We start from the raw sequence: 18,768 nt of genomic DNA on the forward strand, positions 1-18,768 counted from the left end.
TAAGTAACCAGGAGCAATGGGAAGAAATGCTTGCTACCAAAGGCCTTACTGGTAAGAGTATAATCAGCAAAAACCTTGAATAAATACAAAGCTAAAAGGAGAATATGCCGACATGTCCGAGCATGTGTCCGAGTTTGAAGTGTTCTGCTGCCCTCTTGTGGTCACTGTATAAAGCACAGTCTCCTTGTCTTTATCATCTGTAGTTGTGGATGTGTACCAACAGTGGTGTGGCCCGTGTCGAGCTGTGATAAGTCTTCTGAGAAAAATTAAAAACGAATTGGGAGATGAGCTTTTGCATTTTGCCGCAGTAAGTTTATCTACAAGTTGTAAATGGACTTTTATATTAATACAATCTGAAACAATATTTGAAAATATCTGTTTTTAGGCAGAAGCAGACAGTATTGAAGCTCTGGGAAGATATCGAGGCAAATGTGAACCGACCTTCTTATTTTACGCAGTGAGTAATTTGCCAATATCTTTGTAAAGTTGAATTAACTACTAACTTCTCTTAAAGGTCCTATATTACGCAAAATTGACTCTTGTGAGCTTTAAGCGATGTTATAATGCTGTTACCTCAAAAACAAAAGTAATTAAAGTTTGTTTTATGTCATGATAGTCAGTTTTGAGTTTTTGTGAGTTGAAGGTGAAGAAACATATTATTCTGTTTTGATGAGTAAAATGTGCGTGTTTCATAATAACTTTGCACAAGAAATGGTTTAACAAAGACTTTTAGTATCACAGCCATCATTTAGTCTTTATTTTTTCTTGAACCGTATCAAATCAATTTGAAATATATTGTACTGAATCGAAAGTGCACTGTATAGAGATGTATTATACCATCATACCATTGCCTGTGTATCAAGGTATGTATTGTACTGGCAACTTCTCCGTAATACCCAGCCCTACTGGAGAGGTGTTTCTTTTTTTTATTCACTCATGTTTAACTCACAAACCCTGCATATTTAGACTGAGTTCATCTTTCAAACAGAAAACACTCTGTTCCCCCTTGTGATGTCATGTGGTAATATACAAAATGCTTCACTGTGTTTTTAATTTACAATCTCTACTGAACAAAAGCTTTTGACTTGAACACTACTGCTTCATGACATCACAAGGTGGAACAGAGCAGTTTGAGGTTTGGAGATGTAGTCAGACTATTAATGCAGGATTACTCAAACATGTGTGAAATGAATAAAATAAAAAAAAACTCCAGGTCCAGGTATGTTTTTCGATGAGGTAACAGCATTATAAGATCACAAGAGTCAATTTTGTGTAATATGTGCCCTTTAATAAATAGTTATTATTCTCTTGTGCTTGTGTATTTATCAGATCAAAGATGAAGGCCTCGACGAGGATGAGGAGCCTGCACCTCAGCCAGAAGACCAAGAAAACATGATTGGTACGACTAGATTACAATAGCATTATCTTTATAACCACTTACTGCTATCTCACTCATTTGCATTGAACAGTATTAGCAGTAATCGCCCGGGCTGCTCTCCTCTGTTTTAGTGCCTGCCAGTAAATCCTGCACGGTCGCCATTCTCAAACCAGATGCTGTAGCTCATGGCAAGGCAAATGAGATCATAATGAAGGTACACAGGGACTATCTCTGAACACCGCCTGAGCTTTTCTGCTGACATCAATTAAAGCGCTTCTTATTATTCCCCTGGCTAGATCCAAGACGCTGGCTTTGAGATCCTGGTCCACGAGGAGCGCACGCTAACAAATACAGAGGCTCGAGATTTCTATCAACACGAAGCACAAGAGGTACTGCTCGGAAACAAGGAGAATGTATTAGGGGATAAAAGAGCATACAGCGCATACACTAAAGAAGCTTATAGCGTGGAGGCAAGAGTTTGCATTTGACGCCTGCACGGTTTGGGGGGAAAAAATTGTAATTGGGATTTTTCACACATGAATTGCAATTTATGAATTATGTTTAAAAAGCAGGGTTTAGGAAGCAGAAGTGAACATTGTAAATAACACCGGGAGCAGTAAAGGTCCTTTATTATGCAAAATTAACTCGGAAGCTTTTAGTTATGTTATACAAACATGCCTGGAGTTGTGTTTTGTTTCATTCACACATGTTTAAGTAATCCTTCATTATTACTCTATTACTCTATATTTCCAAAGCTCCAAATGCTCCAAATTTCAAGGTAACAGCTCCTTTTACCTTTTGTTCAGTAGAGATTGGCAATTCCAGGGCTGAAATCATCCAAATGATTCTAGTGAAGATGTCTAGAATTTAAAAACACAGTGGAGCACTTCCTGTATTCCCACATGACATGACACACTGTAAACCTGAACTTTTAAAGTAAATAAATAGATTAAGTATACTCAAAGTTTTAGACAGTCCTACTAACTTAATTATGTCAAGTTGCTGTAACATGTTCTTCTTTTTGAGTAATTTAAAAAAAAAAAAATTAAATTAAAGGGAACTGTTGTGGGTATAAGTGAGCATAACTCAAAAACATAGATGAGGTACAACGTAGTAGAATTACATAAATAAACGCTGAGAATGATGAAGTCCTGTTATTTCTATTGTTTCGAAAAGGGATGATTTAAAAATAAACTTAATTTATATAGTAGATGCTAAAATACAAAACAATTTCAAAACGCTTCACCTAATAAGTACTAAAATCTATCATAACAAATAAATTGCAATCACACAACATAATATTTTGATCAAGACAAATGGTCTGAAATGCATATGGGACTTTGGCTACATTTATATGTTGACAGTCTGAACAGAAGATGCAAAAGTGGCGTTGTTTCTTCACTTTTTTATTCCGCGTTTAGACTATATATTTTGATGTTTTTACCCACTAGCGTTCTCGTGTAAACAGGCCCTTAGAAGACCACAACTTAAAGGCCTGTTTACATGAGAACACTTGCGGGTAAAAAACACAAAATATTTTATCGGAAGTGCCTTTCGTTTAGACAGTGACATCGTTTTGGGGGCTTAAAAATGCAAAAATCTGAAACCACCTTCTAGAGTGAAAAAGTTGAATACGCTCCACCGTAGCGCTTCTGTCGACACTGCCCAAGACGCAAAACTCTGGTCAGATCTGCTCACGTAACGTACGCGTTTACGTCGCATGCATTACCACCTAGTGTCACTGCCTATCCGCCTCGTCTAAACAGGGAATAAAAAGTGAAGACGCGACACCACTTTTGCGTCTTCTGTTCAGACCATCGTCATATAAACATAGCCTAAATATGCAGGGTTTGTGTGTTAAACATGTGAATGAAACAAAACACAAATCCAGGTATGTTTGTGATGATGAAACATTATGATAACAGATCAGAAGATAGTGCAATATGGGCCCTTTTGAGTGTGAAGAAAGTCTGTGTTGAGTCTTGGCATTTAGAGCAGGGAGCAGTCACAGCTGGTGCAGAATCATTTCATTTAGTAGCTGCAGCACATCTCACGTCCATCTGCATTTTTCACAGGGCTCAAAAATAGAGCTGCTGTGTAAGCGGCTTTTTCCTGCATATCAGCCTATTTGTGATGGGAGTTAATGGTTACAAATTCTGAATACAAATATAACAAGAATACATGTCCAGGCTAGATAATTAGGGGAATTAAACAGCTACAGTGGTTGTATGCAGCATGTTCACTTTACTGATTCAAATGATTGTTATGGAGGCAATACTCTGTTGCCTAGGGACTGTCCATCACCTGCTTCATGCATGTAGATGTTGCTTTGCCCGAAATGTTTCACAGGAACCTGGAAAGTCTCCCTGAATTGTACCCTTTATGAAACAAAGTTAGTTAATCTATATACATATACTGTAAACTGAAAAACACAAAAACATTTTGTGACCAATGTAGCATTTAAAAGCACTGCCAGTGTGGGTAATGTCTGCAATCTTTGCCTCATTACAGGCAGCAAAGTGGGATGCGGGGAAACGTTATATATGTGCACAATAAAACAGCTCTGGAGCTCCACGATTCAAGTACGCATCAGCAGAGGAACCAGGAATACAGAATTTTGGATCTTGCTACATTCACATTTTATTATGATATAGATTGCTGATTTTCTAACTCAATACATCAGTGCGTGACATGGTGAGAATGCCCCCCCCTCCCGAGCACAGCAGTTACTCGTGTGCAGGGAGGGAGGGGGATGTTCCCTTTGAGAGAATGGGACGTTCTAGCTGGGGACTTTCAAGCCAGGGGACATTCGAGCAGGTATTTGTTTCACAGTATGGCATTAAATTTATATATTTTGCCATGCATTCAGTTATGGGTGGTAATACCCTGAAATATGCATTCTTATAACTGTGTGCAGTCTTGCCTCTCCAGAGACCTGACCTGTAATTTGGCTGACTGGCATCCCCTGTTTGTCTCCAAGACAGATGAAATTAAAGAGTTTAACGGTCCTGTATTACGCAAAATTGACTCTTGTGAGCTTTAAGTCAAGTTATAATGTTGTTACCTCCTCAAAAACATGTGTTTTGTTTCATTCACACATGTTTGAGTCATCCTAATTATTAGTCTGCCTACATCCAAAGCTCAAAATGCTCTGTTCCAGCTAGTGATGTCATGAAACTGTAATTTTCAAGTTGACAGCTACATTTTCACTTTAGTTGAGCAGAGACTGGCTATTCTAGGGCTGAAATTATCCAAATGATTCTAGTGACGGTGTGTCAAGTTTTAAAACACAATAAATGAAACAAAACACAACTCCAGGTATATTTTTGATGACGAAACATTATAATATAGATCAGAAAATAGTATAATACAGGCCCTTAAAAGAGTAAATGAAGGTAGTTAGTAAGATAAAGGAGCCTGCGGAGTATGTGGTTAAGATGAGAAATAATTCATGTGCAAAAGGAAGAACATAAGAAAATAAGAAGAAAGTGCCATCTCTTCATAATTTAATCTGTTCTGTCTTTCTCTTTGTGTTCTTGTGATGCTCAGCCGTGGTTTGAGGACTTGGTGCAGTTCATGTCCAGTGGTCCCTCTCAGATGCTGGTCCTGTCCAAGTCTGACAGCTCAGACACTGTCAGCGAGTGGCTTGACTTCATTGGCCCCGCAGATACTGAGGAGGCCAGGAGAGACAAGCCACAAAGGTTAGTCTATGCAAATGTACCACACAGCGCACAAAGTCGGCTTGATACACAGTTTGAAGTGCCCATGACAAGTTGGACTACTCATTTTACTTAAACACACACACACAAGATCATTGTATTTAAGATTTTGCTGAAAATTTTATAAACTTTCTGGTTGGAAATCATGACATCACGCTAGGTAATTTCATTACTGTTACCAAGCAACCATAGACTGAGCCAATACTCCTAATGTACACAGAGATTATTATTTGACAGACAAAAATATAAGAAAACACCTTAATTATAATACTTAAATAATACTGACTGAGTTTAGAATTCTCTTAGTGAGATGTGATCAGTCTGGAACTCTTTAGAACAGGTCTCTTACTTCCTGTAATTTTCAACATATTTTTCATCTTTTCTTCACAAACTGCTTCTTGTGTAAAACTATCACTTATATTTACAGATATTATCCCACCAAGTTAAGTAAAAATTTGTCATACACACTTTAATAAACATTATAATCTCTATTTTCAATTGGCTGATTTTGAAGCTTTTTACACTAAGCATAAGAGATGAAAAAATATTGGAGTCTCTAAGTATAATTTAATCTTTAATGCAGCAAAATGAGCTTTGGACCAAGAACAACATCTACAAAATCTACATAGCTAAACTAGGACTAAACTAGGACTAAATATCTATGAATTAGACAGGTCCAAATGTAGCAGCTATATGAATAAAACTAAAATAAAGAACAATTTAAAGGTGCTTGATGTCATTTTTAGAATGGAGGGCACGCCAACTGCTCGTCTCCATGGATATGTTATTGGGTCGGCTGTAATGTTCCACAGTGGCATTAAACTCATCTATCTTGTATGTCTTCACATAAAGGTGTTTTCATGGCATAGAGACACTTTTTGTGCATGTTTTTCCAATGTGTATTTTAACGACAAATGGGAAATAAACTAACCTAAACACCACAGATCAGACTTGTAACTTAGCCTGGTGTCATTTGTAGATAGATAAGTTTAATGCCATGCTGTGGAACATTCCCGCGATCTCCATGGAGACGTGCAGGTGGCGTGACAGTTACACAGTGCAGCTTTAACTAAACTGCATGACTCCTGTATCCTAATGAAAGATGTCAGTGTACCAACTGTATTATCGAGTGCAACCCAATTTAAGAACCACTGATTTCACCTGACTCATGCAGAGGGACGTGTTTTTGCATATCTGATTGGAACAGTGTGAACAACCCCGGTCCAAGGGCTGTAAAAAAGGAAACGCACAGCACATTCCACATTTTATAATGGAGGGCATGCCATGTGCTTGTCTCCATGGAGATATTATTCCTTTGCCACAGTGTCATTAAACCATTTTCACACAAAGGTATTTTTATCGCTTACATTTCAAACTACGAACTACAAAACCACAATAATTACAAATCAGACTTGTAACTTAACCTGGTGTCGTCTGTAGGGCTGGGTATCATTAAGAAGTTGCCGAAATGATACATATCTCGATACAGTGCACTTTCAATTCGATACGATATATTTCAAATCAATTCGATGCACTCGATGCACAGTGCACTTTCAATTCGATACGATATATTTCAAATCAATTCGATAGGGTTCAATAAAAAAATAAAGGCTAATTCATGACTGTGATACTAAAAGTCTTTGTTAAACCACTTCTTGTGCAAAATTAATATGAAACACAAACATTTTAATCCTCAAAACAGTGAAAATGTGAAATGTGTTGCATAAACAAGTTTCTTTCCTCTAAACAAGCAACAAAACTGTAGCTCTGTAACAAAATAATTGAGTAAACTATAACAAAAATACTCTTGGTGATATATTGATACAGCAGCTCATGATATCGATATTTCATCTGTAGATAGACAGATAAATGCCATGCTGTGGAAAATTTCAGCAATCTCCTTGGAGACATACAGGTGGCATGTCAGTTACACAGTGCAGCTTTAAAGGTCCTATATTAGCAAAACTGACTCTTGTGAGCTGTAAGATGTGTTATAATGCTGTGACCTCCTCAAAAAAAAACCTGGAGTTGTGTTTTGTTTCATTCACATATTTGAGTAATCCTTTATTATTGGCAATAGAGAATGGGCATGTGACGTCACACGACTTAACGTGTGAGAAGGAACTTGTTCTCTTGTGTAGGGACAAGAAAATAGACAATGGAATATTTTTTTGTATTGTTTTCCTACGTGGAAAACAGAATCAAGGGAGTTTGCCCCTGTACAGGCCATGGCGTTCTTTTCCACTAGTTTCTACACTTTTTTTCACAGGGCTGAAATTATGCAGATAATTCAAGCCTTTATTACAGCATGACATTGCAAAGTGGAACAGAGCGTTTTCTCTGTTTTTGAGAAAATAACTCATCTTAAATCTGCAGGGTTTGTGCGTTAAACATAAGTAAATTAAACAAAACATAACTCCAGGTCTGTTTTTGATGAGGAGACAACATTATAACATAAATCAGACAATAGCCTAATATGAGCCCTTTAACTAAACTGCATGACTCCTATATCCTGGCATATAACGACAGATGCCAACGTACCAAGTGTAGTATCTCGTAAAACCCAATTTAAAAACCACTGATTTCACCTGAGTCATGCCGAGGGACATGTTTTTGCATACTTGATTGGAACAGTGTGAACAACCCCGGTCCAAGGGCTGTAAAAAGGGAAACGAACAGCACATTCTGGCCCATTCTGTCAGACACACCCAAATATTATGCCTCTCTGTCGGAGGAATGCCAGCTGAGTTACCATCTGCTCTCCTCTCCCTTCACCCCTGGCACCCCGCAGCTTACGGGCACAATACGGCACTCAATCCCTGTACAACGCGGTGCACGGTAGCGGGGACAGTGACCAGGCCAGCAGGGAACTCGCCTTTCTCTTCCCCAACTTCAGGACGACCACAGCCGCCGAGCATGATGGGAAGGAAGAGCCTGCGGAGAGGACACTGGCGCTCATCCGGCCTGGCGTTGCCCGAGAGAGAAGGGGTAGGGCAGGTGCCAAGTGCAACAAAAACAAGCACACTGGCATAAGGGGATGTGCTGTGAATCTGCATATAGGCTGATGAAAAGATGTGGTGGTATTTCAAAGCAATTTCAAAGCATGAGTTTGAGTTTATGCATTAGTTTTGAGCGTAATTGAAAATACAGATATTCTTGAAGGGGTTGCGTTCATGCTGTGATGTTAGTTAGTGTTTTATGATACTAAAATCTCAAACTCACTAAGGAATAGACTCCATACTTATAACTAGGGATGTAACAATAACCGAAATATCGTGATATTGAATCGTCAAAAGTCTCACAATATATTGACTTCCTTTGCTTAAATGCGTGGTTTTATAGTAGCAACATCTTATGAACATCGGGAACTACATATCCCATGATTCATTGCAGTGCAGACAACATGAAGTAATATGATTTTTACTTGAATTCTTGGGATTATGGTAATAACTCACACCAAAATCTTGACAGGGTATTTTAAAAGCAAAAAAGTGTCCTATTTACAATTATATCAGCCTCTCCAAAATAAATATCATACCGTGAGATGCACAGTGTGATAATATCGTTGATTTTGATATCGTTACATCCCTACTTATAACCTATTCCAATACCGCAATAATTTCTTTAATAGGCAATAGAATTTTCAACATTAAATCACAGTATTTTCTTTTACATTACCATGTGGCGTATACTTGTCTATGTGGTACTATACTTGTTCTGATGCAATACTGAAATTAGTATCTAGTTTTAATGCTGGTTTTAGAGTTCAATCCACTTTAATTATATAGCACATTTAATAAACAGACATTTTCCAAAGTGCTGCACGGAGACAGATAAAAACATTACTAACAGAAAATTAATTAAAGGATATTAAGTAGGGCTGGGCATCATTAAGAAGTTTCCAATACGATACATACCTCGATACATAGGCCACGATACAGTACCTTTCTCAATACAGTGCACTTTCGGTTCGAAGCGATTTATTTCAAATCGATTTGATACGGTTCCATAAAAAATAAGGGCTAAATCGAGGTTGTGATCTTTGTTAAACCACTTCCTGTGCAAAGTTAATATGAAACACGCCCATTTTAATCCTCAAACCAGTGAAAATGTCAAATGTGTCGCATAAACGATTTTCCTTCCTCTAAAGTTTAGAGGTTTGGACATGCCTGCTCTAAACAAACCACAAAACTGTTGCTCTGTAACAAAATAACTTATTAAAATACACCAAAATACTCTTGGTGATATATCGATACAGCAGCTCATGATATCGATACTGTATCATCACATTAAACAATACGATATATAGATATTTCAATATTTTTGCACACCACTAATAATAAGTATCAGTTATGATCTGATTTTTGATACTGTTGTTAATGTCATTATATAATTTCAACTTGAGGTGGAGAGCAGAAGTTCGATTGTATAATTTATTCAAACGATTCAAATCTTTGTCATTTCTGGGCCTTTTCATATGAAATGACAACTGATGCTAAGTTCAATGTCGTCTCTTCTGCACATTTTTCTCTCCAATTGAGTTACATCTGCCCTTTGCCATTCATAAAATCTTAACATCAAATTCTATAATGTGAACTTGAAACCCTTTTGTAATGCTCTGACAACCATTGCTTATGCGCTCATACGGCTCATACTCATATGGCCTTTTTTAAAAAAAAATTACATTTAAACTTGCTGACTGTGAGCTTTAAGCCATGTTATAATGCAGTTACCTCCTAAAAAAAACATCCATAAAGTTATGTTTTGTTTCATTCACACATGTTTGAGAAACTCTTTACTATTAGTTTGTCTAAATCTCCAATGCTCTGTTCCACTTTGTGATGTCATGTGTTTGAGGGAAGAATTCAGCCTAAATATGTGTGTTAAACGTGTGAATGAAACAAAACATAACTCCAGGTATGTTTGTGATGAGGAAACAACATTATAACGGACCCTTTAACAGCTCACTTTTCAAAGGACACATAAATGACAAGAGAATTTGACAACTTTGACTCTTTGGATGTGAATATTTCAGTAATGACTCCTCTTTTGTTTAAATTCATATTTTCAGATGAAATCCTGAACAGAATCCACGAGGCGGGCTTCACTGTGACTCTTCAGAGAGAGGTGACGCTGACAGAGGAGGAGGTCAGACAGTTTTACTCCCAACAAGAGGATAAGAGCTACTTCCCAGCACTGCTCAAAACTATGACCAGGTAACTTGCAGACTGTCATACTTTATACTTATCGACCGTATTTCTGGGTATACACTGCAATTTTATATAAAGAAAGGACCTATACTATTCACTTTTTTTCTGATCTAATGTTGTTTCCTCATCACAAACATATCTGGTGTTGTGATTTGTTTCATTCACACACATTTAACACATAAATCCTGCATATTTAGGCTGAGTTCTTCTCCCAAACAGAAAACACTCCTTGTGATTTCATGTGGTAATACATAAAATAAACTCCATATGCCTCCATATTACAATCATTTGGAAAATTTCAGCCCTGAAATTTCCAGTTTCTACTCAATAAAGAGGTAGCTGTTAACTTCTAAACTACCAATACGTGACTACACAAGGTTAAACAGAGCATTTTGAGCTTTGGAGATGTAAACAGCCTGATAAAAAAGGATTAATCAAGCATGTCTGAAAGAAACAAAACACAATTCTAACATTCTAACAAGGCTTAAAGTTTTGTACAATATGTAACATCAGTTTAGGACCTTTAACTGACTTGAATGCATAATAACTGTAGTTGTTTTTTTAACCTTTGTCTCTACACTATAAATTGTTCATTTGATATTTTGGTCTGAAGCATCACAGCAAGCACAAAAGTCAAAGAAAATGTCAATGATTTTTTAACACCAAACTGAAGATAGGTGACACTCTTATTTGTTACAGTGGACCTGTGCTGGCTTTAGTGCTGGCTAAAGCTGAGGCAGTCCAGGATTGGAAAAACATGCTTGGTCCGTCTGATGTGGTTGAAGCTAAAGATGAAAATCCAGAATGGTGAGTTCTGTCTTTCAAGGGCTTGTATTACACTATTTTCTGATCTATACTATAATGTTTCCTTATCACAAACAGACCTGGAGTTGTGTTTGTTTCATTCACACATGTTTAACACACAAACCCTGCATATTTAGGCTGAGTTTTTCTCTTAAACAGAAAACACTTCCACCTTCCACCTGTTTTTAAACTCCATACACATTCACAAGAATCATTTGGATAATTTCAGCCCAGGATTTGCCCATCTGAACTGAAGATAAAAGGGGCTGTTAACTTGAAAACTACCTCTTCATGACATCACGAGTGCCCCATTTACCTGAGAGCTTTAACTCCGAATAATCTAATAATCTAACTCAGAATAAAAATGAATTCTGCTTTAAAAAGACCATGTGAACACTTAATTCATAATGATTATTCAGTATAAAGCCGAATTAATTTATTCCGAGGTCATGTAAACGTTTATTCCACTTAAAAAATAAGCGGTCACCCTTCCGACGCGATGACACACTGCAAGATGGTGAAAAACGTTTGTATCATGTTTGTGTCCCCGTACCTCTGTTTCCCCGGGGCGAGCAAGACCACTGGATCCGTGTGTCGAAAGTGAGAATGCGCTGTGGATTTACCGTATTTTCCGCACCACAGGGAGCGCTCATAAGCCCCCAAACCCATCAAAAAACGACTGCATGCCCCACAATCCAGAACGCCCTATACACAAATCCCCTCGAGTGTCCCAGCACGACACCTGCAGCGCACGCAAACACGCACGGAGCAGACAGCGACCGCGCAGCAAAAAACACCCACAGCCACACTCATCACTCCACACGGATGACGAATGGAACGGAGGAACGAACTGAAAAAGCGAGTGCAACTTCTAGCCACAAATGCACAACTGAGTCACTGCGAACATGCCAACAATCCAGCGGTCCCAGACAGCACCCTCCCTACATGCCACAACTGAACAAAGCCCAGAGTCACCGTGAACGCGCCAAACAAAGTCCCACTAACCCATCCAACTGTTGTGTTTCGTTTAAAGTCCGTTGCGGTTTATTTGTGAAAAAAGTTCGAAAATAGACCATTCAATGACAGTGCACCTTATAGTCCGGAAAATATGGTACAGGTATGGTGCTGCTCCTGTCTTTCTTCACTAGAATTATTTGGGTGATTTCAGCCCAGGATTTGCCAATCTCTACTGAACTAAAGGTAAAAGGAGCTGTTAACTTGAAAACTAGCTCTTCATGACATCACAAGGTGGAACAGAGCGTTTTGAGCTTTGGAGATGTAGACAGACTAATAATGTAGGAGTACTTAAACATGTGTGAATGAAACAAAACACAACTCCAGGTATGTTTTTGAGCAGGTCACAATATTATAACATAACTAAAAGTTGTTTTTGCATAATATAGGAGCTTTAATTTATATCCATACATTCGCCAGTCCATTAGTCCAATGACGTCACCATGGGACCACTAATGAAGAAAAGCACTTCCTGGATAGAACACATCTCCAGACCTCTCTTTTCAATTCATTAAATACAAAAGCATAAAGCAAAGAATATCTCCACTTCTGCACAGAATGAAATCCACCTCTTTGTGTGATTGCAGTGCACTACCTTTTCTTTCTCCCTGAATTGTCCATTGATCCCATTTTTGTAGTTTTTTTCTCCGACAGTTTTCAGGAAATGACTAACTGAACTGGACTGGACAGACTGAGTGAGATGGCTTGGAGAAGTGGAGAAAATGACTGCACTTACCTGAAAACCATCAGATCACACGCTGACTCCTGTGTCCCCACCCTGCAGTCTGAGAGCCCTGTTCTGTTCAGAGGGCGACCCCATCAACCAGCTCCACGGCAGCTCCAGCACAGAGGAGGCAAAGCACGAGATCAACTTCTTCTTTCCCAAACAACACACTCTGGCTATCGTCAAACCTGATGTTATGGAGGAGCATAAAGGTGGGTGAAGTTTACGAGGTATTAAAGGTCCTATATTACACAAAACTGACGCTTGTGAGCTTTAAGGCATGTTGTTTTGTATTAAAAATGTGTGAATGAAACAAAACACAACTCCGGGTATGTTTTTGACCAGCATTTGAACAGCATTACAACATGGCGTATAGCTTTAACTTTAAGTATCATGTCTTTAGAATTGGACATAAACCAGGTTTAGACCTGGTTAAGACCTGATTTTAATCCTGATTTTAGTCCTGGTTTAAGTTCTGGTTTTAGTCCTGATTTTAATCCTGGTTTAGTCCTGGCTTAGTTCCAGTTTAGACCTGATTTTAGTCCTGGTTTAGACCTGGTTTAGACCTGGTTTAGACCTGATTTAGACCTGATTTTAGTCCTGGTTTAGACCTGATTTTAGTCCTGGTTTAAACTTGGTTTAGACCTGATTTTAGTCCTGGTTTAGACCTGGTTTTAGTCCTGATTTTAGTCCTGGTTTAGACCTGGTTTTACTCCTGATTTTAGTCCTGGTTTTAGTCCTGGTTTAGACCTAGTTTTAGTCATGATTTTAGTCTTGGTTTAGTCCTGGTTTTAGTCCTGGATGGTTTTAGTTCTGGTTTAGTCCTGGTTTTAGTTCTGGTAGAGACATGGTTTTAATCCTGATTTTAGTCCTGGTTTAGTCCTGGGTTTAGTCCTAGTTGGTTTTAGTTCTGGTTTAGTCCTGGTTTTATTTCTAGTTTAGTCCTGATTTTAGCCCTCATTTTAGTCCTGATTTTAGTCCTGGTTGGTTTTAGTTCTGGTTTAGAGGCGCGGTCCGCACAGCATACACGAGGCAAAAAATGTGACACTCCAAACTATGAGTAGGTTGTAAGAATGATGACATATTTTTACAGCTAATACACGCACGCACAATTACTGATATCAATACTGCTGCAGATATGTACAGATGTGGACCGTTATTTTTTCTTTACATGTGTGCCGTGTTTTTCATTCTAACAGATGAGATTTTGGAGAAGATTCACAGCAAAGGATTTACAATTAAAAATAAACAGGAGACGTTTTTGTCCAAGGAAGTGGCCGAGGAGTTTTACAGAGATCACAAAGAGGAGTCATTCTTCAATAAGCTGGTCCAGTTCATTTGTAGGTTAGTGAAACTCTTTATTTACAGTAGGCTACCATTACAAACAAGCAGAGGCAAAACATAATGGAGAAAAAGTTGTAAATTATTATAATAAAGTAAAAATTTTAGGTTTCTGTACTTCACTACATTTTGAAAAGTAAAGGTATTTGTATTATTTTGTGAGACCTGCTGGAAATAATTTTCTATCAAGGCCATAGTTTGAGCAAGCAAACAGCAAACAGATAGAGAAAAACAATTTAGTTGTTTCTGCTGAACAAAATTCAGCGCAAATCTTTATTAAAATCACCACATTTGAAGCTTTATAAGATCTCAAATCTGTGTGAAATACTTTTACTTTTTACTCTTTAAGCACATTTTAAACCGGTACTTTAATACTTTTACTTAAGTAGATTTTTTCATGTGATACTTTTACTTGAGCCTTTTTTTTATTTGCTTTGGTATCTGAACTTTTACTTAAGTAACACAGTTTGATTACTTCTTCCACCACTGCAGCAAGTCAGGGTCAAATCAGTTCACTTCACTCTTCTCTATTGGTTGGAAAGTGGCACCTGCAGAGCCTGGCAGAGCTGGGCCCTATTATCTGATACCTTTAATAATTAACCACAAAATAACTATTACACGCCAGGTTTGTTTGGACAATTATCCGAATCTCAATAAAAAGTCCATTTGAACGCCGATGTCAGCACTCCCAACTGATGTATTTGAGGATCCTGTTTAGACCTGTCCAAAATGGAGTCACAAAAGGGCAGTTTCAAAGACATTAAAGAGATTTGCAGCACTGCTTCTGAAAGTTTAATCAGCTCTTGCAACAGAAAATCTAGTATTTTATTTAAATCAGAGTAGACCTACCTAATCTGAGTAAGAAGACTATGTTGTTGTCATCTATTGTACCAATTGTCATCTAGATTTAAGATTTGCCTTTTTATTCTGATTAGTGCCTTAAAAGGTTCACTGTCAAAGACTTTTCTACATGGAGATGTTGTTGCTTTGTCTGGAATGTTTCACAGTATGGCATTAAACCTTTCTATCCTCATGGAGACCAAACTAGACCAAGTTCCAGGTCTGATCTTTGGAGAGATGACCCTGCTCACAGTCAGAATGCCTGTTTTTCTAGGTATTTTTGAGCTATAAAAGCACCTGTAATTGAATAAATGTAATCAGTTTAATGTCATACTCATAATGACATATCCATAGAAACAAATACACAATGCACCTTTAAAACAGCTGCCCAGACAGTAATAGCAGAAATATCAGTCTAGCAGCACTAGTGGAAAAGAGCTCACCCTGACTGTCTCGCACACTCAGCTCAGCGTCTGGCTCTGTCTAAAAAACTATGGTATTACACACGTTGTCTAAACTACAGATTTCTTTTTGCTCAGTTGTTTTATACACTGATTTAAAGATGCATTGTGTGACACTGATTGTCTCCATAGAGATGTTAGGGTTCTACCTGAAATGTTCCATTGTATAATACTAAATTAGAGGTGTATTACTGGGGAAAAAAAGGAAAATTCTTACTGTGAGCAGGGTCTCCTCTCCACAGATCTGACTTGTAACTTGGCCTGTTGATGGTGGTTGTCTCTGCAGAGGTAGAGAAGTTGAACGTCGTACTGTGGAACATTTTAGACAAACCATTCATGGATTAAAGTTGTCCATCCCTGTGACGCATTTCCATCAACTGAAGGCGCTCGAGGTCAATCATGAGACTGATACAGATAAGGGGAGATGGGAAAGGCATGTGATCTATTTTGCTTGAACCCTTTCTTGTGACAGGTTTTTGGAGCATATGTTTTAAAGCTTTGTTGTGCGCTAAATAAATGCCACGCTACTTCAGTGTAGGCTACCAGCACAGCGGCTATGAAACAATTTGGCTTTAGGCTACTACGAGGTCTACTACTACTACTACTACTACTACTACTACTACATAAAGTTCAAGAAGGTTGTGGTTTTCCTCAGTTTAAATACAATTTAGGCTAATTATTCTTCATAAAGCATTTGTGCTGTGTGCATTGCCGAGGTGGGTATAGGCCCATGACATGACACAAGAAAAAATTCTGATGATTTTATTTTATTTTTTTTCACTTTAATCCATGAGCATTGACCATTCCATGGACACTAAAACAAATAAACTATTCAGGCGTTTGAGAATAATTAAAAATGATGACCGTTGCTATAGCAATTAACAATTTACAACAAATTATGTTTTTATCGTGACAAGTCCCAAAACTGTGTTTAAAAGATGAAGCTGAATATGAAAATAAGACCCTAACCCTAACCCTAAAGGTGCACTATGCAACTTTTTGATCCATCAGCTGCTTAGTTCTGTTAATATGTCATTCTATTGCCTGGAATATTCCACAGTATGACATTAAACAGCTCTCTACCTTACATGTATTCAATTACAGGTGGTTTTATAGCTTAAAAATGCCTAGAAAAACAGGCATTCTGACTGTGAGCGGGGTCGCCTCTCCACAGATCTGACCTGTAACTTGGCCTGGCATGGAGAAAAGCGTTTGATGGACCCTCCACCAGAAAAGTTACACAATGCACCTTTAAAGACTGCACTTGACATACAGTATTTTAAGCTATTTTTCTTATACTGTTTTTATACTACTGATAACCTGAGTGTAGTGCATCGTTTCTGTGTATTTTTATACTGAAATGACAAATAATTCTGATTCTGAAGCTAGGTCCGCATCTTTTTTACAAAATTATTTCAAAATGGTCTCCACCTGTGTACACTGTCAGTTTCACTCACATATTTTTTTTTACCTATGTTACCTACATGACTCATTTGTTCCCGTTGCTTTGTTTTCAGTGGACCCTGTCTGCTGCTCGTCCTCTCTAAGGAGAATGCGGTGGAGGAGTGGAGGGAGCTGATGGGCCCCACAGACCCAGACAAAGCCAAGGAGATGTCCCCGGAATTGTTAAGGGCCCGCTTCGGCTCTGACATCTTACACAATGCAGTCCATGGCTCCTCCAGCGTAGACCAGGCAGACAGAGAAATACAGCTATTGTTTGGTGATCTCAGTGCAGAGCAAGTGACCAGCAGTGAGGCAGAAACCGAAGGATATGTTTTTGGTAAAAGAAAATAAAAAAGTATAATATTTTTTCATCAAATTGTGTATAGAAAATGTATGAATATGTATTTTTTTTCCAGTTAAAGAGCAAAGCAACACCACAGATGAGAACACTGGGCTGTCAAGTTCTTCAGGGCATTTGTCGGACCATCAGTATGACGGTAACAGTAGAATTTTTATATCAGTATTGTGCAGCCAAACCTCTTTGTCAAACTTTAATCTCGTCACATCTCAGAAGCTAAGCAGGGCCGGGCCTGGTCAGTACTTGGATGAGAGACAGCTGGGAAAATCAAGTGCTACAGTGGGGCACTAGGTTAAAAAACAAAACAAAAAAAAAACTGTTGTGTCCTTAGGCTAGACACTTCACCTGGGTATGAAATGAATGAATAATGCATCAAACTGTACAGCGACTTTGAGCGTCTGGAAAAGTGCTATATAAGAGTAATGCATTGTTATTATTATTAAAGGGACAATCTGGAATTTTGGACATAGGACCTCATTTCCTAGTGAGCCAAAGTGTTGGAGACATGTGGAGACACTTTTTTAAATATTCCATCCAGTCCTTGTATTTGCAGAGGTCGCTGATGCTAGGCTAGTGCATGTCGACAGTTATCCTGCCACTAAAAACAGTGTTACCCACTCCACAAAGCACCTGAGGCAAAACAATTATAGCGCCAGACTGTCGATGTGAATGTCTGTGTCGATAGAATCATTTTAGAAGTAAAACCAACCTTGCATTTGAAGGATTTATGTCTGAGCAGCAGCAGCAAGTTGTATTTCCTGATAAAAAGCTTGGCAGCAGCCGATTGATATATGAGAAAATAGTCCCTCAACATGCAATGATTCATGCAATGCAAGGTTAGTTTTATTTTAGACATTATTTGATCAACACAGACATTTACATCGACAGTCTGGCGTAATAACAGATTTGCTTCGGGTGTTTTGTGGAGTGAATAAGACTGTTTTTAGTGGCAGGATAACTATGGCCATTGACATGCACTAGTCTAGCACAAGCGACCTCTGCAAATACAAGGACTGGACGGAATATTTTAAAAAGTGTCTCCACACGTCTCCAACACTCTGGCTAACTAGGAAATGAGGTCCTATGTCCAAAATTCCAGACTGTCCCTTTAATACATCCAAAACAGTGCCTCAAATCATGGGTCTTGGTCCAAAGGTGTAGACTTCTTGGTTCACTGTGGATGAAATTCATGAAAATGGTGTAATTTAGTCCCAAATTGGTTTAAAATCTACTTGCTCTCTTAAAGGTTACAATTACTCACAACCATTTGACTATTTAAATTATGGGTTTTCAAACTTTTTAGGCTGGAACCCCCAAATTAACCATTCGACAACCTCACAAACACCACTGCAGAATCAAATTGACAGCGGTGAATTTAAGTGTCAAGACGATGGTTTAATGGTCCTATATTACACTAAATTGACTTAAGCCATATTATAATGTTGTTGCATCCTCAAAAACATACCTGGAGTTGTG

At 38.2% G+C, this 18,768-nt stretch overlaps 1 protein-coding gene across 1 annotated transcript in view; it reads left to right on the forward strand.

Moving 5' to 3' along the window:
- The window catches only part of nme9 (NME/NM23 family member 9), a 23,030-nt gene continuing 4,262 nt past the window's right edge, over positions 1 to 18,768 (forward strand). The window contains exons 1-14 of the mRNA XM_055148725.1: positions 1 to 51; positions 204 to 307; positions 386 to 457; positions 1,330 to 1,399; positions 1,510 to 1,592; positions 1,675 to 1,767; positions 4,928 to 5,079; positions 7,889 to 8,085; positions 10,169 to 10,313; positions 11,007 to 11,114; positions 12,910 to 13,061; positions 14,049 to 14,193; positions 17,009 to 17,271; positions 17,351 to 17,431. Of these exons, the coding sequence (XP_055004700.1) occupies positions 27 to 51; positions 204 to 307; positions 386 to 457; positions 1,330 to 1,399; positions 1,510 to 1,592; positions 1,675 to 1,767; positions 4,928 to 5,079; positions 7,889 to 8,085; positions 10,169 to 10,313; positions 11,007 to 11,114; positions 12,910 to 13,061; positions 14,049 to 14,193; positions 17,009 to 17,271; positions 17,351 to 17,431 (1,690 nt within the window). The 5' untranslated portion in view covers positions 1 to 26. The remainder of the gene's footprint in view (positions 52 to 203; positions 308 to 385; positions 458 to 1,329; positions 1,400 to 1,509; positions 1,593 to 1,674; positions 1,768 to 4,927; positions 5,080 to 7,888; positions 8,086 to 10,168; positions 10,314 to 11,006; positions 11,115 to 12,909; positions 13,062 to 14,048; positions 14,194 to 17,008; positions 17,272 to 17,350; positions 17,432 to 18,768) is intronic.

This window comes from Boleophthalmus pectinirostris, unplaced genomic scaffold (genome assembly GCF_026225935.1).
Source record: "Boleophthalmus pectinirostris isolate CB_2022bp ecotype Guang Dong unplaced genomic scaffold, ASM2622593v1 HiC_scaffold_1, whole genome shotgun sequence".
Classification (NCBI taxonomy): Eukaryota; Metazoa; Chordata; class Actinopteri; order Gobiiformes; family Gobiidae; genus Boleophthalmus; species Boleophthalmus pectinirostris.